Consider the following 21,320-nt stretch of genomic DNA (forward strand, 5'->3'; position numbering starts at 1 on the left):
ATTCTCCAAATTTTTTCTCTCTTCCTGTGTGAAAGCATCTACCTCGATGCCTTAGCCAAATAGGGTAACAGTTATGTGAAAACTGCAAGATTGATTCCACGCTTTATGATCCGTGGCTCAAAATGTTGTAACACTAAGATGTTACATCATCACCCCATTTTCTTATCAAATTCACTGATAATTAATATCAACATACGAATTAAGAGCAGGATAGACCAATCGGCCCCTCGAGCCTGCTCTGCCATTTGATAAGATCATGGCTGATCTGATTGTGACCTCAGCCCTGCTTTCCCATCTACCTACTATAACCTTTGACTCCCTTGTTAATCAGAAATCTATCTAACTCAGCCTTAAAAATATTCAATGACCCTGCCTCCATCGCTCTCTGGGGAAGGAAGTTCCACAGACTCACGACCCTCAGAGAAAAAATTCTCCTCATCTCCAACGTAAATGGAAGACCCCTTATTTTTAAAATCTGGCCCCTACTTCTAGTCTTTTCCACAAGGGGAAACATCCTTTCAGTATCTACCCCTTCAAGTCCCCTCAGGATCTTATATGTTTCAGTAAGATCACCTCTCATTCTTCTAAACTCCAATGTATACAGGTCCAACTTGTCCAACCTTTCCTCATAAGATAACCCCCTCATCCCAGGAATCAGTCAAGTGAATCTTCTCTGAACTGCCTCTAAAACAATCATGTCCTTTCTTAAATAAGGAGACCAAAACTGCACACAGTATTCGAGATGTGGTCTCACCAATGCCCTGTACAACTGTAGCAAAACATCTCTACTTTTATATTCCATTCCCCTTGCAATAAATGACAACATTCCATTTGCCTTCCTAATCACTTGCTGTACCTGCATACTAACTTTTTGTGATTCATGTACTAGGACACCCAGATCCCTCTGTACCTCAGAGTTCTGCATTCTCTCTCCATTTAAATAATATGTTGCTTTTCTATTCCTCCTGCCAAAGTGGACAAGTTCACATTTTCCCACATTATACTCCATTTGCCAAATTTTTGCCCATTCACTTAGCCTATCTATATCCCTTTGCAGACTCCTTATGTCCTCTTCACAACTTACTTTCCTACCTACCTTTGTGTCATCAGCAAATTTAGCAACCAGACATTCGGTCCTTTCATCCAAGTCATTGATATAGATTGTAAATAGTTGAGGCCCCAGCACTGATCCCTGTGGCACTCCACTCGTTACATCTTGCCAACCTGTAAATGATCCATTTGTGCCTACTCTCTGTTTCCTGTTAGCTAACCAATCCTTTATCCATGCTAATATGTTACCCCTTACACCATGAGCTCTTATTTTGTGTAGTAGCCTTTCATGTGGCATCTTGTCAAAAGCCTTCTGGAAACCCAAGTACACCACCTCCACAGGATCCCCTTTATCCATGTTGCTTGTTTCTTCCTCAAAGAACTCTAATAAATTAGTCAAACATGATTTCCCTTTCACAAAGCCGTGTTTACTCTGCCTGATTGCATTGAGATTTTCTAAGTGCCTTGCTATAACCTCCTTAATAATAAATTCTAGCATTTTCCTTACAACAGATGTTAAGCTAACTGGCCTGTAGTTTCCTACCTTCCGTCTCCCTCCTTTCTTCAATAGAGGAGTTACATTCACTATATTCCAATCTGATGGGACACTTCCAGAATCTAGGGAATTTTGGAAAATTAATACCAATACATCTACTATCTCTGCAGCCACTTCTTTTAAGACCCTAGGATGAAGTCAGTCAGGACCTGGGGACTTGTCAGCTTTTAGTTCGAATATTTTTTTTAAAACCTTTTCCCTGGTGATTGTAAATGTATTAAATTCCTCCCTTCCTTTCACCTCTTGATTCACAATTATTTCTGGCATGTTATTTGTATGCTCTACAGTGAAGACGGACACAAAATATCTGTTCAATTCATCCACCATTTCCTTGTTCTCCATTATTAATTCCCAAGACTCTCTCTAGAGGACCAACACTCACTTTACTTACTCTTTTCCTTTTTAAATACCTATAGAAACTCTTACCATCTGTTTTTATATTTCGAGCTAGCTTTCTCTCATACTCTAATTTCTCCCTCATTATTCTTTTAGTCATTCTTTGTTGTTTTTTAAATTCTGTCCAATCTTCTATTATTATTATACTGCACAGTTTTATCCATTATACTGCACAGTTTTAATCATATCCGTAACAAGAAAGCATATTGCCCCAGCTGGTTTTTCTGTAATACCATTAAAGCCTACATAATTCCTTTCCTGCAAGAGATTTTTGGCCAGATGATGCAACATCCTGAAAGTTCATAGAAACAGCTGTTTGACAGATTGTAATTGCATGAAATTGATTTGAAACTGACAAGACAGATTTACTGGGAACGTATTCTGCTGCTTTAGTGGAGCTATGTATGCCAATTAAAATTGATGTTTCGACTCTGATTGAATAATCAGTGCTTTAAGAACATTACTAACAGTAGTTCCTTTTAAAAAATATTTTGTTGTGAATTCCCTGCTTAACAATATGAGAATCAAAAGTTTCCAAACATCTAACTACCCCATAATAAAGTTGGCAGAGTGTTGCAGTATGTATTTGTCTTGCTATTTTTCTGGCCAATTTTCTCCGCTCCAAAAGGCTCCTTGATTGCTTACAGTTTAACAAGTGTAGGGCACCATTTACTATGTCACTGAAATTGGGCACTTCCGTATGTACGTGATGGGAGTGTCAGCAGCCCGTTATGACTGAAGAGGCGTCACAACCAAACCTGATACTGTCCTCACCTGGTGTTCACTATACTTGTACCTTGAGCACAGATCAGGAACCCTGCTTGATTTTTCAACTCCTTTGTGTAGGGATACTGAAACCAATTGTCACATCCTTAATGCCACCTGAGCTGATAGCAATTGGTTGGGATGTGAAACCTTCCTGCTCCATGCAGCTCAGCTATTCATCAATTTAACTCATTGAATATCACAAGCTGTATTTTTACACAAGATTATGATTGATTAAAATGGATTGTGGCCCTGAATTTCCATGGGCCTGCTGGCACTCTCCCACCATAAGTAGGGCAGAAGTGTGGGAGAAGGCCCAGGAGAAAGGATACGCCAGACTCTGGACTTCACTACCAATTTCCACAGGGCCGTGTTTGCGATGGAACCTCCATCTGCCTCAAACAAAGCTATCTGCATCAGAGGAGACATGGCCAGAAGAGGGGACTCCCAGACCAGGACTTGGGATCCACTGGGTGGCTGGTTTGCCAGTTGAGAAGAAGCCTACCGGCCTGTCGGTCAGATAAGCTGGGTCTTAACCTAAACCCCTGAAGGCAAAAATAGCCGGTCACCTGGAATCAGCTACCTTTACAATCAAATGGCTGCTAAGTCTGGGCTGTCAGGACATTTTGAAGCATAGTAACACCCACCCCTCGTCTAACCTGGTGCCTAAAATGCACCGTAGTGGTGCAGACACGCACCAGAAATATTTAAATTGAGAATCCTTCTCCTGATGCCACATACTAGTAAGGTCTGGAGCGGAGGTTCCTGGTGAGCAGAAGTTGACACTAAAACTGGGATGAAAGGCCTGCATAAATTCAGGGCCCTTGTTGATGGAAAAATGTTAAGAGTAAGCATTACACCTGGTAATTTGGTTAAAAAGGCCTTAGTTAGACTGCTTTTGTGGTCCATTACTCCTTTAACACTAATGGTGACAACTGCCAAATGCCAAGCAAGAACTGATCATTTCAAAATTAACTCCCAAATTTAGGGACAATAGAATAGGACAGTTTCAGCTAAATGAACTGAATGAAACATCTCTGAATATATCTGGAGTTACAAAAGTGAAGACATCATTTATGCTTTGCCAAAGTTTGACATGCACAAGGATCTGTTTACCTTGTACAGGGTCTGTGGGTTGTTATGTTTAGGTTGTATATCTGCTTGAAGTTGTAGAGGCTTGTTATGTCATCATTAAGTGTGGTCAGTTCAATACAGCCAACAAAGCCAGGCAGGTTCAAGCTGACAGGAAGCTGTGGCAAACAAGACAGAAACAATTCTGTTAAGACAACTCCATTAGTGTGCAGAACATGGCCATAACCTTATGAAAGGCTTAGCACAGAAACAGTGACTTGTATTTAGTTTCATTTTGTCAACCTGCCATTCTGTTGCAGTCCTTACCAGGGCATTATTCTTTCTTAGGCTTATGAATATTCTGCCAGTTTAATGAGTAATACAATGCAAGAGTGGGTACAAAGAAATTACATAACATGGCTGGGCTACATTATGCATAACTGCATCACAAGATGATATTATTATGGCTGATTTAGAGTTCACATCTGTCTATAATCTTAATGAAGATTTACTGTACTAATTAGGGACAAGCAAGATATTTTGATTCCACTTCTTCAAAAAGGACAAATCCTAAATCTCCATTTTTTGTTTGTTTTTAAAAAAAATTTTGGAACTGGAAGTAATGCTAGCTTCTTGAACTTAGGAGTTACTTTCTGTTCAATAATGAGCTTATTACTGCAGCAGCAAAGTAGCTATGAAACTGCTTGTAAGTGTTTCGCATCAATAGTAAGTCCAAAAAATGGAAACCCAGTTAATATGCCCAGAGGAGGTGTAAGAACTATTGAAACAATTCCTAACTTCAGCAGAAATTATCCAAAATATGTCATGCTAAATATTACAAACCAAGAGGAAAAATTACATACACAACATAAAATGAGATGGCTCAACAGTGCACATGGGGATATACTTGGCTTCCATTCAGAACATTTGAGCAGCAAGGATATCTGTCACTAAATGTACTTACTGCATTGATGGAATTTAATCAGTTAACCATGGAGTACTGTGTTTGAAAGGCAATCTATCTCAAGGAGTGGGGAGCTGGAACTAGCAGTGTCAGGATATTATTACTGGCAGTAGTGTAAATGTCTCCAAGCAATTGGAGGAATAATTGGGAAGAGGCTTAGGGAAGAAATGGGGCAGAGGCTACAGGAAAGGTTGGAAAATTACAAGTTATTTTTGCATTATACCTTGTTACAATTTGACCAGGGTAACAAAATGTGCTGCAGTACTCAAAGGCTAATGCTGTTTTGGAGACATTTTGTGGCAGTTCATGTGTAGGTCAAGCTTGTGGAAGTTGGACATTGTTAACATCTTTAAAGGAAAATATTCTGTAAGTTTAAAACTACACCACCGACAATGGAAATTGGCAGAGATAGCATACCTGGAAATCTGGAGGTACTCCTCCCACATAGAAAACCATGTTTTCAGGTTCCAGATCCAGCAGGGAATCATCTCCTTCAGCTGCTCCTTTCTGGATGAATTTCTGTTCTGCTGTACTACCTGGGCTAGGTACGGTTAGCTCTATTTTTCCATGCCTTCCAACTCTATCAGAGAAAGGAAAGGAGCACAGCAAAAGTCATATCAATACTGTTTTTCTTTGGTTTGGTTAATTCTGAAATCTGAAGGCAGACTTGTCAATGAAAAATGGACCATTGAGAGTTACTGCCAACCACTGAACATTTTCAAACAGATGCATTCCATTTGAAATGTAATGATATTGATGTAAAATGTTTCGTACACTGTGCACAAAATAGGGGAAGAATTGCTCTGGTCACAATGTGCAGCAACATTGTAAACGGTCTTAGAAGATTTTCTCTGGTCAGTATTTCTAGCAAAATCATAAATATATTCAAAGTGAAAGTCTTTATGATTTTTCTAGAAATTCCTAGCCACAGAAATCTCTCATGAAAGCATTTATGATGTCCTGATACACAGAGATCTCCCTCAGTCTGCGGTGTCTATTTAAATGTTCTGTTTTACAGACTAAATTGGAAGTGAGGACAAGATAGGATTGAACTCTGATGGCTGCAGATAGAATTGAGCTCTGATGCTCATAGTCCAGACTCATACATAGTAGAATGATTATTTAGAAAGAAAAAATAAATTATTGAGCATGCTCAGGAATGAAGAATTCTTTAGTCAAAATAACCCCAAATCAGTTAAATTCAATTTATTAAAATTTGATTGGTGCTTATTCAAACAAGTTCCACTGTGACAAGCACCAAAATTACAGTACTGCATCTGTACTTAATCATAGCAATTTGGTTTGACAAGACCCTACTAATTTTAACCTAACCCACCCAGTGGATAACTAATAGGATCAGATCAGCCGCCCAGTTTTACTTTTAATTGAAGCCAAATTCTGGATTTGCTTTGCCTTGTACCTAGACTGGGTTGAGGCTGTCCATACTCATTTTTCTTTAAATTCATTCTTGAGATGTGGGGATTGCTGGCAAGGCCAGCATTAATTGCCCATCCCTAGTTGTCCAGAGATGGTGGTGGTGGGCCTTCTTCTTGAACTGTTGCAGTCCATAAACGTAGCCCCCGTCTTCCATCTCAGATGGAGGTAAAAGATTCCATGGTACAATTCAATGAAGAGCAGAGAAGTTCTCCCCTGTGTTCTGGCGAATGTTTATCTCTCAACCAACAACACTAAAACAGATTATCTGGTCATTATCACATTATGGACAGCAAGGTCCCACAAATTGGCTGCTATGTTTCCTACATTACAACAGTGACTTCACTTCAAAAAGATGTACTTCACTGGCTGTAAAGTGTTTCGGGCCATTTTGAGGTCGTGAAAGGCGCTATATAAATGTAAGTCTTTCTTTCTTTATGTGGTGAAGATGCTCTCCCAATGATGTCAGGTAGGGAGTTCCAAGATTTTGATCCAGCCGCGATGAAGTAATGGCGATATAGGTCCAAGTCAGAATGGTGTATGACTTGAAGAGCAACTTAGAGGTGACGGTGTTCCCATGCACCTACTGTCCTTGTCCTTCTAGGTGGTGGAGGTCACGGGTTTGAGAGGTGCTGCTGAGGAAGCTGTGACGAGTTACTGTAGTCCATCCTGTAGATAATGCTTACTGCAGCCATGGTACGCTGATGATGGATGTTTAAGCTAATGGTTCAGTGGTAAATTTTCATCTTTACTGTCTAGTCGGTAATCTGGCAGAGCTGATCACCTGCCCATTATAGAACCTGCCCCATTTTCATTGTATTGAAATTAATTTTTCATTCCATTAAAATGTATATCAGGCAGGTTCTTTAATGGGTGTCGATCTGCTCTGCCAGATTACTGCCCAGGCAGTGAAGATGAAAATTTACCACTATATATTTGAAACCTAGGTGAATGGACAGTCTTCTAAAACACTGCACTACCCAATCCCACAAATTTAAGGTCTGGTCTTATAAAAAGTAACTGCACTGGTCGGAAACAGAAAAGAAAATCTATTCTACCTTTGCCAAAACTAATTTTGGCAAATAATATTGGAAACTTATAGTATTGAAATATTTTCACCAAGAATTGCTTTGTCCATAAGAGAGATCAAGAGGGAGTTAGTTACCTTTCCACTTTGATTAAATTGAAGTAGTTTGGCCATGTGCTGACAGGCTTTGAGTTCAAAGGAATCTCAACATCCCCTTTTCCAAGATTGTAGACATATACTAAATTGTCATTCTTAATACTCAAACCAATGTAATCTCGTCTTCCCTGGAACACAGCAAAAAACAGAATTGCAAATATAAAGCTTCATTAAGCCTATTCAGCAGAATTCAGATTGTATACATATTCCTATTCCTTACATATGGTACTATTATTTAGACTGTTACAGTAAAATTGACTTGAGTGCTCTTACATTCTTGTTTCCAAGGTACATGATGAATCTATCTTGATTGTCAGTCTGTTCACTTAATGAAGGAACTCGCATGTACAAACTCATCGAAGTAAAGGACTTGAGCTCCTCCAAGTTTGATTTTGAACGAACTTCCACAGCAGACTGACCATCAAATTTCATGGAGACTTGAACCTGATGGGAAAAAAAGAAATCAATTTTTTCCTTAACTGGTATCCTTAGTAAATCTGTACATCTGTCGTCTGTAACTGAACAAATGTTAGACACTGACTGTGCAAAGGAGAGGGCAATAACTCTAGCCAAAGAGTGTTACATTTCTAATCATATAGGGGGTGGGGTTCATGAGGCCAAATCCTAGCCTTAACTGTTACTCAAAATTATTAGTTTTTTACACTTTAACAGTTTCCAGATTCCCGGCCCTAACCGTTTCCTTTTCACCGTGGATGTCCAGTCCCTCTACGCCTCCATCCTTCACCTGGACAGCCTGCGGGCCCTCCGCTTCTTCCTTGAACGGAGGCCCAACCAGTCCCCATCCACCACCACCCTCCTCCTCCTCCTCCTCCTGGCTGAACTTGTTCTTACGGTGAACAACTTTTCCTTTGACTCCACTCACTTCCTCCAAATAAAAGGTGTCGCTATGGGAACTTATATGGGTCCCAGCTATGCCTGCCTTTTCAGGTCCCTTCTCTCATCTCTTTTTCCGGTACATTGATGACTGTATCGGTTCCATTTCATGTTCTCGCCTGAACTGGAAAATTTCATCAACTTTGCTTCCAATTTCTACCCTTCCCTCACCTTCACATGGTCCATCTCCGACTCTTCTCTTCCTCGACTTCTCTATCTCCATTTCAGGGGATAGTATGTTATCCAATATCTATTATAAGCCCACCGGCTCCCACAGATACCTTGATTACACTTCCTCCCACTCCGCTTCCTGTAAGGACTCTATTCCCTCTACCCAGTTTCTCCGTTTCCATTGCATTGATTAAGAAGTTTGCAGATGATACAAAAATTGACTATGTGGTTGATAGTGAGGAGGAAAGCTGGAAGGTATCAATGGACTGGGCAAAAAAATGACAAATGGAATTCAATCTGGAGAAGTGTGAGGTAATGCATTTGGGGAGGGCAAACAAGGCAAGGGAGTCACAATAAATGGGAGGATACTAAAAGGTGTAGAGGAAGTGAGGGACCTCGGAGTGCATGTCCACAGATCCCTGAAGATAGCAGGACAGGAAGATAAGGTAGTTAAGAAGGCATATGGAATACTTTCCTTTATTAGCTGAGGCATAGAATATAAGAGCAGGGAGGTTATGCTTTTTTTTTATTCGTTCACGGGATGTGGGCATCGCTGGCGAGGCCAGCATTTATTGCCCATCCCTAATTGCCCTCGAGAAGGTGGTGGTGAGCCGCCTTCTTGAACCGCTGCAGTCCGTGTGGTGACGGTTCTCCCACAGTGCTGTTAGGAAGGGAGTTCCAGGATTTTGACCCAGCGACAATGAAGGAACGGCGATATATTTCCAAGTCGGGATGGTGTGTGACTTGGAGGGGAACGTGCAGGTGGTGTTGTTCCCATGCGCCTGCTGCTCTTGTCCTTCTAGGTGGTAGAGGTCGCGGGTTTGGGAGGTGCTGTCGAAGAAGCCTTGGCGAGTTGCTGCAGTGCATCCTGTGGATGGTGCACACTGCAGCCACAGTGCGCCAGTGGTGAAGGGAGTGAATGTTTAGTGTGGTGGATGGGGTGCCAATCAAGCGGGCTGCTTTATCTTGGATGGTGTCGAGCTTCTTGAGTGTTGTTGGAGCTGCACTCATCCAGGCAAGTGGCTTGAACTGTATAAAACACTAGTTAGGCCACAGCTTGAGTACTGTGTACAGTTCTGGTCACCACATTACAGGAAAGATGTGATTGCACTGGAGAGGTACAAAGGAGATTTAGAGGATGTTGCCAGGACTGGAGAATTTTAGCTATGAGGAAAGATTGGATAGGCTGGGGTTGTTCTCTTTGGAAGGCTGAGGGGTGATTTAATTGAGGTGTACAAAATTATGAGGGGCCTAGATAGAGTGGATAGGAAGGACCTATTTCCCTTAGCGGAAAGGTCAATAACCAGGGGGCATAGATTTAAAGTAATTGGTGGAAGGGGAGCTGAGGAAAAATGTTTTCACCCAGAGGGTGGTAGGGGTCTGGAACTCACTGCCTGAAAGGGTGGTAGAGACAGAAACCCTCAACTTATTTAAAAAGTACCTGGATGTGCACCTGAAGTGCCGTAACCTACAAGGCTATGGATCTAGTGCTGGAAAGTGGGATTAGGCTGGGTGGCTCATTTCCAGCCAGATGGCCTCCTTCTATGATTCTATGATTCCATCTGTTCTGACGATAGCACCTTCTGTAACAGTGCTTCCAATATGTCTTCCTTTTTCCTCAGCCGAGGATTCTCCTCCACTGTAGTTGACAGGGCTCTCAACCGTGTCCGTCCCATTTCCTGTACTTCTGCCCTCACCCCTTCCCTTCCCTCCCAGAACCATGATAGGGTCCCCCTTGTCCTCACCGTCTACCCCATTCAACGTGTCATCCTCCGCCATTTCCACCACCTCCAGTGCATTCCCACCACCAAACACATCTTCCCCTCCCTTCCCTTTCAGCATTCTGAAGGGATCGCTCCCTCTGCGTCATCTTAGTCCACTCTTTCATTACCCCCAACTCCCACTCTCCTCCCCGCGGCACCTTCTTGTGCGAGCGCACCTGCCCCTTCACTTCCTCCCTTCCCACCATTCAAGGCCCCAAACACTCCTTCCAGGTGAAACAGCGATTTACTTATATTTTTTTCAATTTAGTATACTGTATCTGCTGCACACAATGCAGTCTCCTCTGCAATGGGGAGACCAAACGTGACTGGGTGATCGCTTTGCTGAACACCACCGCTCTGTCTGCAAACGTGACCCTGACCTGCTGGTCGCTTGCCATTTTAATTCCCTTTCCACTCCTACTCAGACCTCTCTGTCCTCAGCCTCTTACACTGTTCTAATGAAGCTCAACGTAAGCTCAAGAAACAGCACCTCATTTTTCGATTAGGCCCTTTACAACCTTCTGGACTCAACATTGATTTCAATAACTTCAGATCATAACCACTGCTCCCATTTTTTCGGATAGCCAGTGCTGGTAATGGTTCTGCTGCTACCATTTACAGCTACTCCTGACCAATTTTTTGTTTCTTAACCTGTCCCATTACCACCTTCCTTGCCTTGCACCATCATCCTTTTTGTCATTTAATCACTCGTGTCCTCTACTCTATCACAGACCTTCCCTTTTGTTCTTTCCTCCCCTCCTCCCCTTTCCCTTGCTCAAAAACTTTAACTCTTTTAACATCTTCGACCTGAAACGTTAATTGTGTTTCATTCTCCAGATCTGCCTGACTTGCTGAGCTTCTCCAGCATTTTCTGTTTTTAATTCAAAATTATTATTATTATTAGGGGAGTGAGGAGTGATGAAGCTGATAGAACTAGACCACTTCATGTAGGTCAGCCACAGAGCAGAACCTAGGTCCCTATCCAAAGCATTCGACCCTCCCATATAAAAGGAGGAAGTTGATAAAATTAAGTGGAAATTGTGTGAAAACTACGCAGCATGCCTTATTATACATAAATATGCTCAATTGTTCTTATTGAAATTTTACCTGCCCTCTATGACATAACCAAAGCTTAATATGAATGTTTAGCCCTGGTTGTAACTCGGCAGGGGAGGTGTGCGGCAGGAGGGAAACCCTATGCGGAAAGTTCAACATTAGGCCTGGACCTCATCTCCTTAGTTGGGAATGTGCCACTGGGGTAAATCCATAAGAAAAGAACTACAAAATGGAAAATTAATTTGTATAAATAAATTTTAAAATGGCTTTTAGAAATCAGTCAACAGGAAATAGTAACATATAAAAAAAGTGCAGCAGAAAGGATTTTTGTATAATTCTAAATAATCTTTTATACTTGTAAGGAGTCGCACAACACCAGGTTGTAGTCCAACAGCTTTATTTGAAATCACAAGCTTTCGGAGCTTTGCTCCTTCGTCAGGTGAAGCTCCGAAAGCTTGTGATTTCAAATAAAGCTGTTGGACTATAACCTGGTGTTGTGCGACTCCTTACATTTGTCCACCCCAGTCCATCACCGGCATCTCCACATCTTTTACACTGATAGTGCCTGGACGTTTAACCATGATGATTCTTTCAATTTGTTCATTGACGAGTAGTCCTCTTGAAAATAGACACATTTACGGTGAAATGCTTGTGGACAGAAAAACACGGTGAGTTTATATTTATGATTTAATGAGCAAAATGCAGCTATATAATTAAAATGTGGAAATATTGGGAAAAGGATATAAATGAAGGGCCAAAAATCTAAATGCTAATGTGGTAATTGGAAAATATGGATCTTACAAATCTGCACTAATCAGCGGGGAGTTTCGCCTGTCAGCTGCACCTATGCAGCAATCACAGGTGCATAGGTGCAGCTGACAGAGTAGGAGTGGAAAGGGAATTAAAATGGCAAGCGACCAGCAGGTCAGGGTCACGTTTGCAGACAGAGCGGAGGTGTTCAGCAAAGCGATCACCCAGTCGCGTTTGGTCTCCCCATTGCAGAGGAGACTGCATTGTGTGCAGCAGATACAGTATACTAAATTGAAAAAAATATAAGTAAATCGCTGTTTCACCTGGAAGGAGTGTTTGGGGCCTTGAATGGTGGGAAGGGTGGAAGTGAAGGGGCAGGTGCGCTCGCACAAGAAGGTGCCGCGGGGAGGAGAGTGGGAGTTGGGGGTAATGAAAGAGTGGACTAAGATGACGCAGAGGGAGCGATCCCTTCAGAATTTTCCACTCATAATTAAACCATAATTATGGGCAATGTGCCTGTGATTTCTCAATATGTAGGCCATTGGATGAGACTCCCCACTAGTAGCACACATTTGTAAATTGTCCCCTGAATGTATTTAGCCACAAAGGACACTTGAAAATAATTTTGAAAGAGTAATCACGTTGATTTGATTTGATATTCACTTTATGTGGTCTAAATTAGGTTAAAATGAGATGAACATTGTGTTCGAGTATCACACAGTTATCATAATATTCCGCTTTTCAATTTGGTGAACAGGTCATCTCACCTTGCTGGCCACATTCCGTGTCTGTGCAATGAGTTCCCGGATTCGCAGAATACTGGCAGAAATATTGCTTGCTGGCTTTTTCTGTTCCACAATTCGAAGTTTGTCCAAGAGCTGTGGAACTATTTCTGTCAAATTTTTCACTGTAAATACAACGGAAATGTAAGATTTACAAGCTACACATTCTCAAGGGATTTGAAACGACCACGAGAAACCCATAGGAAGCAGTTAATGAGAATTCTGAATTTATTATTCAATGTAAAGCAGAAGTTTGTTCATCTTTCTTCTTATCATTATAGCCATAACTAACTGAATATCCCAGTGAAAATCCAATTAGTCCATAATTCATTCCATAATTTTGTCTAGTAAATCTGTAGTGCAAATAAAAGGAAACAACTATTATTTAGACAGACATAATCTGTAGAAAGTTCCGTATTATATTTCATGTAAAGAAATGTGAGAGCTTGATCATCAGGAATGACTAACACAGTTGGCATATTGATATGCAACAGCAGCAAAGTTGCATTACTGATTGCTTTAATTCCATTAATCTGCATGTGCCCATAATTTTAAAGTTACAAGTATATTGTTCATCTCCAAGAAATATAATTAGCAATCCCATTAAAGCAATGTGCCTGGGGTATGGAAATTCCTCAGAATGTTTCTTTAATGTGAAATATAAGGGTCATTTTGCATGTCCCCGCCTGTGGTACAGAGCCTCACATGCATTGGGCACGGGTCGCAGAATCAGGTGAGAGATCACCTCATCTTAACACAGCAGATTTATTTTTTAAGTCAGCTTATGGGGGTCAATTTTCGACAAAAGAGAAAATACAGCTTTAATTCAAATCATTTGAGAGGCCAATGTCAAACACCTGTCATTCATATGGACCAGTGTTGCAGGTGGTAAACTCTGCAATCAGACTCTTCGAAGGCAAAGTTTAAAAAAATGTCTTCCTATGTACAAAAGTAAACTAAATGGGAGCTGCAAGATAACCACACAGTACCTGTGTCACCAGCTGAGCTCACTGTCTTCTTGAAAGCGGTCCCATCATCAGCAGGGGTGCTCATATTCTGCAGCCAGCTTTTCACCAATTCACCCATAGGGATGACAGTCTGTAGAACCTTCTGAGAGGTATCCTTTGCTTCTTCTGCAATCAGCTTTGATTGGTTCACCTGGCTCCTGTTACCTGAAATGTTTATATATTAAGAAATTGCATTAATATCTCAGGCTAGATTTTCCACTATAGCGGAATCTGGGCGCATCTTTGGCATGGCAGAACTTCCTCCTGCCGCAAAGATGTGTCCTTTAGCCTGGCCAAGCTGCTTCACAGAGGCATAATCAGACAAATACAGTACAATCCATTCATCAATGTAAACCGACAGAAAAGTGAGCTAATAGGTTTCTTCACCTATTAACATTGTACTTAAAGATTACCGATGGCTCTTTCATTCTTAAAGTCCTTTCATGAGACTAAGATACCGCTTTGCTTTTGTATGACAATTTTCATTAATATACTGTTCCTCATGTACAAGAAGCATGTGTCAAAACATCTCACTTTAAGAAGTGAGGTTAATGGACAGCGAGTAGGAGGGAGGGAAAAGGGAAAATGGAGGGTTAGGGTGGTCAGAGAGAAAAGAGTTTTGAAGAGATTTTTGAAAGCAGGGAGGGAGATGGTAAGGCAGGAGGAACTGGGGAAGGCTGAGAGACCAGAACTAAAGTGGCTGAACAATTGACCACCAATAATGGAGCAGAGGGATCAAGGGACGAAAAGGTACCTGGTGTTAGAGGAGGGGGAGGGTGCATATCGTTCGTAAAGCTGGACGAGAATGGTTATGTAGGGTGTGGTGAGGTGAGGTCATAGAGAGATTGTCCTAAAATCATGTAAAATTGTACAGGAATATTGAGCAGTCTATTGGAAGCATTGTGCAAAATGAGAAAAATGGTATGAATAACACTTATTGACTTATGCTGCATTAGTACTGTACTTTTGGCATCAGTGTTGCATCTTTTGGGCACTAATTCTCTAATTTGCCAAAAATACAAAATAAAATGGGCAAATAAGTACTGGTGAACTGAATGTGAGACCACCTGAAAGAGATGGGGCCAGATTTTGCTGGACCCAGGGCATCTCGCGGCACGTCCTGTTAGACTTGTTCGTGCACGTTTAAGTTTTAACATTTTTTGCCCATAAAGTTGCTGGAAGTGTGAGTTGATAAAGTCACAGCGAGGACAACAGGGCATCTGGGACCTTGGTAAACAACGGGACAAACAGTGTATCTCCTTAACTAATGAGATTTAAGGATTTAGAAATAAACAGAGGAAGGACTGAGAAGGAGGGTGAATTAGAGTGGGTGAATTCAATGTCAAATCAGGTACAGAAAGAGAAATAAACAGAGGGAATGAAAGACTGGATTAAGAGAGAGAAAAAAGTGACAGATTGGAAAAGAAAGAAAAAAAATTAAATTTAAAATTTGACATTTTTAAAATCTCCTAAAACAATTAATAATCTGAAGGAATGAGACTCCACACTTATTATTGTTCACTTTCTGGGCAAGAGCGGTTGATTGGCAGTCATTAACAATTATCATATTGTTAAAAGGGTACTTACGCTGTTAATTACTAGATTTAAGATGATTGGCAAAAGAGCCAGAGGTGACATGAGGAAACATTTTATTAAGCGAGTTGTAATGATCTGAAATGCACTGCCTGAAAGGGTGGTGGAAGCAGATTCAATAGTAACTTTCAAAAGGAAATTGGATAAATACTTGAAGGGAAAAAATTTACAGGCCTATGGGACTAATTGGATAGCTCTTTCAAAGAACCAGCACAGACACGATGGACCAAATGGCCTTTTCCTGTACTGTACCTATTATGATACTAAACTTTCTGTGGTGAGTTTAATGGACAATTAATGTGCAAATGCAGTAACTTCATAAAAATCACGGGGAGGTTTTGCAAAGCTAACCGCAGAGCAGCGCAAATCAGCTGGCAGTTTGTGGCGATTCGTAATTCACGGGTATTGCTTCCTCGCTAAAAGTTGCTGGCCGATTTGTGTATTAATAATGGCGTGCGTCGTTCAGATGCCGTTAATTTTTCAGCAAAATCTGGCCCATGGTTTTGCACCAATGAGGATGGACATCAGCTGAAGTTTAAATGTAGCCACTGCAAAGCTCTACCAAAATGGGGCAGAAATTGCTCAAAGCAGCGAACTAACAGTGCTTGCCGCTCCATAGATTTATACTAACCCACTAACATACTGCTGTCTTTACTTGGTGCACTTCCTCAAATAGGAAGTGGAGAAGAGCCCAGCATCAGTTCAAGTGAAGCTAGGACCCTGGGAGAAGCGAGAGGATCGATCTCTCCCCTCAACTAATCAGATTGCAGCATTTTTGACAAGCTGCGTTAACTGTCTCTGCAGGCTTCCAACGTGAAAACCAGGAAGTGAATGGTACATCAAAATTATTGTAAAACAGTTATAGACAGCGAAAAGAGAGGATAAGAAATAATTGAATTAAAAAGAGACAGAAGGGAAAAGTAAAAAAAAATTAAAATGACCAAAAACTATTAAAATAAGGAGTAACTTTTAAAACTTATTGACTGCCAAACAGCTAAAATTAAGACTTATTACGCTGTTAATACTTAGTTTAGACCTGGTATATTTAAGCATACCTGTTTTGTGGCGATATTAGTTACTTTCCAGCTAGGCAGATGAGCAAGTTTGCAATGATTTCACTGATTGTGGCTGGCGATATCCCTTTAATTTGAAGCTGTCATATCGCCAGCGAACCAGGAGGAGCAAGTTCCGGATTTCCGCGTTTCTCTGCACATGTGCGAACATTGGACCTTACTCTTCCATTTTGCCACTAACAACGGAGAGCGCTGTTGAGCTCAGCGCTATTTTGCAAGCAATTTCTGCCCCTTCATTTTTAAAGTGATACCAACCTCTGCTAACACATATTTCCATTTAAATAATTGAAAAGAGCTGACTTTCCTGTGAGCTTCTTTTCTTCCCCCCAATCATTGACCAGCAGTCAAAGTAATCAGCACTTGAGTGTACGTGAGTCGTGCTTTGATTTGCCTAACAGAGCGAGCAGCAGTGAAACCCAACTCCCTGTTTGCAAACTGTGAAACAAGAGCCAATACTGTGTTACCTACCACAAACAATCTTAGGCTGCCATTCTATAACCAAATACCTGGATGTCTTATTACAAATCAAATATTATTGTGGAGATTCCCCCTTCCCTCAAGAAAATAATAAAATTGAGCTCAAATTACAGATGTTCGGGTCCGAGACTTTCCACTCCTCCCTCCGCCAATTGGGGCAGGCAGCGCCAGGAAATGGGTTAGGGACTTTCATGCCGGGTCCCTGCCCATTTTTACAGCTCTCCGATTTACCGCCAAAAGTGATGGGTGATGTACAATATGTCTTCCCATACGTCATCCAAAATATTTCCCATCACTTACCGCCATAGGAACACTGAATGCAAAGAACGCACGTCCATCCTACGGGCAGAGGGGGATATATAAATTTAAAAGTCTGTGCACTTGATTGCAGGGTGATATATACTGCCAATTTTGAATTTAAAAAAACTATAACTGTCAGCACAGAGGCTTCCAGCCTTGCGACACTGCATCAGGCCTGCAAAGCCAATCTTCCTCTACCCCAGTTATTTTTCATTGTTAAAGGCACTATATAAATGAAAGTTTTTGCTGTGGCCTAATGTATGTTTAAGGAAAAAATATATCTGGAGAAGTACTTACTTGGCTCAATCAACGCCAACTGATCAACAGCATTTAGTAAACGCTTAATTGTATCATTTTTCTTGCCGATAACTACGTCCACATGGCTCCTGGTATCGTGAAAAGCTGTCTCATCCTCTGTAGGAAGTTAACAGAATAGGCTTAAGTGACATCAAATCAATAACGAATACTGTAAATTAACATACTGGCATTGGAAAAAAATTACATACAAAAATTATGAATATAAAAAAAGATGAGCAAAGACCATCAGGCCCAATACTGCTCACCCTCTCCAATAGATTGTGCAACCTCATGCATGTCCTTCCCTAATCACTGCTAATGTTAACTCCCGGGGGAAGGAATTAAATAGAAAAAAATATATAAAATTTTAGGAAAAACACTGAGGGAATTTCCTTCTCAACTCCCTCAATCAAGCAAGATTCAAGAGACCACTGTTAACCATAATGCATCACTAGACATTCTTAAATTAACCCACCCCCATACCCCAATTTTTTTTCAGTAATATAGGACAAATCAGAATCCAAAACAACCATCTTCATCCATTGGGCAATCCCAAATATCACAGACTTCTTATCCTACTTTACTTCTAATATCATTCTGCCAAAAATGTTTAATCAATCTCTTAAAATTAATAATATCTTCAACTTCCACTGCCTTCTACACTATTCCATAATGGTTTCCATGTTTGAGTGTGAAAATACCAGATGGCGAACCTTATACTGATAAAGTTGTGGGGCCTTCAAAGCATTTCTTTCTTAGTAGAGGTTGGTCTTAGAGTTTTGGCGTTTAGATTTTCAACTTTTTGCCGGCTGTAAAACTGAGCTGTCCATTATAGAAACCGCCCAATTTTCATTTCCATTCAATAGAAATGAAAAATCAGGTGGCTTCTACAATGGACGGCCAGTCCACAAGGCCAGTTTTATATCTGGTGGCAAGTTGAAATTCTACTCCTTCAGCACCTCTATGGACTATAACAGTTTTCACCGGGAACAAGTTTGTTATAGAAGCCTGCAAAATAAGGTTCCACTTTGTTCTATTTTATAACAGAGGCACACACGCATATTATAAGTACCTCTAATCCAATTAGCTCCTGTCTTAAGTATTGAGGTTCTAATACCATCATGGGAGGACCATCGTCACAGGAACTGCAGCAGTTCAAGAAAAGGGCCCACTAACTTCTCAAGACAACTAGGAATAAGCAATAAATGCTGCCTGCCAGCATTGCCAACATTATGAGAACTAGTTGTAAAAAGCATTGAGGTGTTGCAAATGCAAGGTGATAATGGTTCACTTTAGATGGGTAACTGATGACAGCTTTGGAGTGGGATACAAGTTGATGCTCAAGCCATGTGTTCTTCTCCAGTACCTGATTGAGGTGCAGAGCAGGACAATCTATTTGAATTGCAGCTCAGCCTTTTTAAGTTCTCTTACCTCATTGAAGTTATACAAGATATGCCAGATGTGTACTGATTCAAATCAAATCCTTGGGAAGCCTGCATTCACAGCTCAGCCAGGTGAATTGTGCATGCTTACAAATTGATATATAGCAGAGCTGTATATACAATGAATCCAAATATCTAGGGTGCTGAATGGACAAAGCAAAATTGAATTCATATTGACTAGAACGACAAGGGAGTTTGTCGTACTTTGCTTCACAGAGATAATCATGGTTCAATAGCGAGTTTTAATATATTTAGAACCAATATTACTGAACACCTTTTTTGGACTATTTCTACAAATTGATATTACACAATAAAGTATTGAATGAAAGTCTTGATATGCATGCTTTATATCCAAATTGAAATATACACGTACACTTGAATCAAAATGTTTGAAAATAAAACTTGCAGAGTGAAGCCCGGGGCCAAAAATCACAGGAGTGCTGTGGAAGGGTTGTAAATTAAACCAGGATCCAGATACAATGGAACTCAGGGTGTCCTGATAATTTTCACTGGATCTAGTTGGGGAAGGAGCCCCTGCTCACCCAAGGAAGGTCACCTGTATCAGATGAAGGCTTGGTTGGGGGAATTCAGCATCCTAGGCCAGGAGTTTCCTCGTCCCCAACCTGGAATCCACTCCTGGGTTGGTATGCCAAGTGAAGGCAGGTGTGCTGGTCTGCCAACTGGCAGAAGTGGGGCCCATTTTGGTCCCCCGGCACCCTTCACTGGGATTCTTGGCCTTCCTTCTTGCTCAAGGTGTACCCCTAGTGGTGCACCTGAATTTTTGGACCCCGATATTTTAAGATGAAAAATGTACTACAAGTCAATAACAATTATCAGAGCATATTCCAGATTACTGGAATAAACTCCCGGATTCCAATAGGCCAGTTAGACTACATACTTAATGATATAAAACAGTCTCAGCTTTGCATCAGTTCAACTGTGTAGTTCCGTTCAGGTTCAAAGTAATCTGAAGTGCAGGAGATGCCTTGGACCACTTTGGTTTCACAACTGCGCAGTTTAGCTGTAGCCAGCGGTGAAGCCGCTCAACTGCTTGAGAACTTTTAGACTTCATTTTTAATGTATTACTAATGTATAACGCTCTTATCAGCTCTTTTCTAACATTAATAATTTAACCACCATTTGTATATGGCGAGCCCTGTTATCCTTCCACAGAATGGCACAGGAGCTGGTAGCATTATTCTGGTCTGCTGACCCTGCATCACTCTGAGATCACTATCTGTGGTATTTAGTCAACTTGTCAAGAAAAATACGAGGTTAAATGTAAGCCCCGATTTTAACTCGAGGCGCATTTGGTGCTGGTGGGAAACCCCCACCGAGAGTTCAGCATGAGGTCTGGGCCATTTTAACTCCCAGGTCTCATTTAAATAGTGATGAACTATCTCCCGCCTGAAGCCGGCGGGAATGATGTCAACGTCGGCAGGGGGGAGCAGGAATTGAGGCAGGATCCAAACGCAGCCGGGGAGCCAAAGGAACAGTCCCAGGCATAAGGTTAGTGCTGGAGCGGGGGGATTTTAGCAACAGATGCCAGTGATGGGAATGATGTGGAGATGCCGGTGATGGACTGGGGTTGACAATTGTTTTCCACATCGTTCACCTGAGGAAGGAGGTAGCCTCCGAAAGCTTGTGAATTTAAAATAAAATTGCTGGACTATAACTTGGTGTTGTAAAATTGTTTACAAGTGATGGGAATGAGAGGGAAGGCTGGGGCAGGGAAAGCCCAAGGATTTGTTGCGAGGCCCAAGGGAGCACTCCTACGATGGCTGAATATACTTACTGTCCTCCATGGTTTCAGCTAATTCCATCACCTTGGTCAGAAGCACCTCACTTATGTTCCTGAGCCATGTGCTCTGTGTTTGAATTCCTTCCACAGCCTGTAAACAATCATAATCGCATGCTCAACACATTCAGCAGCATTCCCTACTTTGACAAGGAAGGTTTCAATCAGTCTCAACAAAGTTCACGCCATGAATTACCTGCTATTTTACCAGGTAATGATACAATGGGCTGGATTTTCCTCTTTGCCGTGTTTGGCGGATTGGGACTTCTGGGTACCCCTTCGACGCTGCTGCAACTCCAACCCATTTTCCTGGGTTGGGATTTATTACTCATCTATGGCAAGCTCCTGGCAGGCTTCCAACCACCAAGGGGGAGCATTCCAGTGGGACTGAGGAAACACCAGCAGTGCTGCAGTGGGGACATCGCTGCAGCGTCATAAGGGATGGCAAAGGATCTTAAAGGTCCAGAAAAGCCCCAAAGATGGCAGGAGAAGCCTGTA

General features: G+C 41.4%; 1 protein-coding gene across 1 annotated transcript in view; it reads right to left on the reverse strand.

The window, feature by feature from the left end:
- The window catches only part of lama4 (laminin, alpha 4), a 170,466-nt gene that overhangs the window by 55,505 nt on the left and 93,641 nt on the right, over nt 1–21,320 (reverse strand). Inside the window, exons 17-24 of the mRNA XM_067984688.1 lie at nt 20,820–20,916; nt 17,583–17,699; nt 13,825–14,007; nt 12,821–12,960; nt 7,693–7,863; nt 7,402–7,547; nt 5,220–5,382; nt 3,884–4,017 (exon numbers count right to left, since the gene is read on the reverse strand). Of these exons, the coding sequence (XP_067840789.1) occupies nt 3,884–4,017; nt 5,220–5,382; nt 7,402–7,547; nt 7,693–7,863; nt 12,821–12,960; nt 13,825–14,007; nt 17,583–17,699; nt 20,820–20,916 (1,151 nt within the window). The remainder of the gene's footprint in view (nt 1–3,883; nt 4,018–5,219; nt 5,383–7,401; nt 7,548–7,692; nt 7,864–12,820; nt 12,961–13,824; nt 14,008–17,582; nt 17,700–20,819; nt 20,917–21,320) is intronic.

The sequence above is a fragment of the Heptranchias perlo genome, chromosome 5 (assembly GCF_035084215.1).
Source record: "Heptranchias perlo isolate sHepPer1 chromosome 5, sHepPer1.hap1, whole genome shotgun sequence".
NCBI classification, from domain to species: domain Eukaryota; kingdom Metazoa; phylum Chordata; class Chondrichthyes; order Hexanchiformes; family Hexanchidae; genus Heptranchias; species Heptranchias perlo.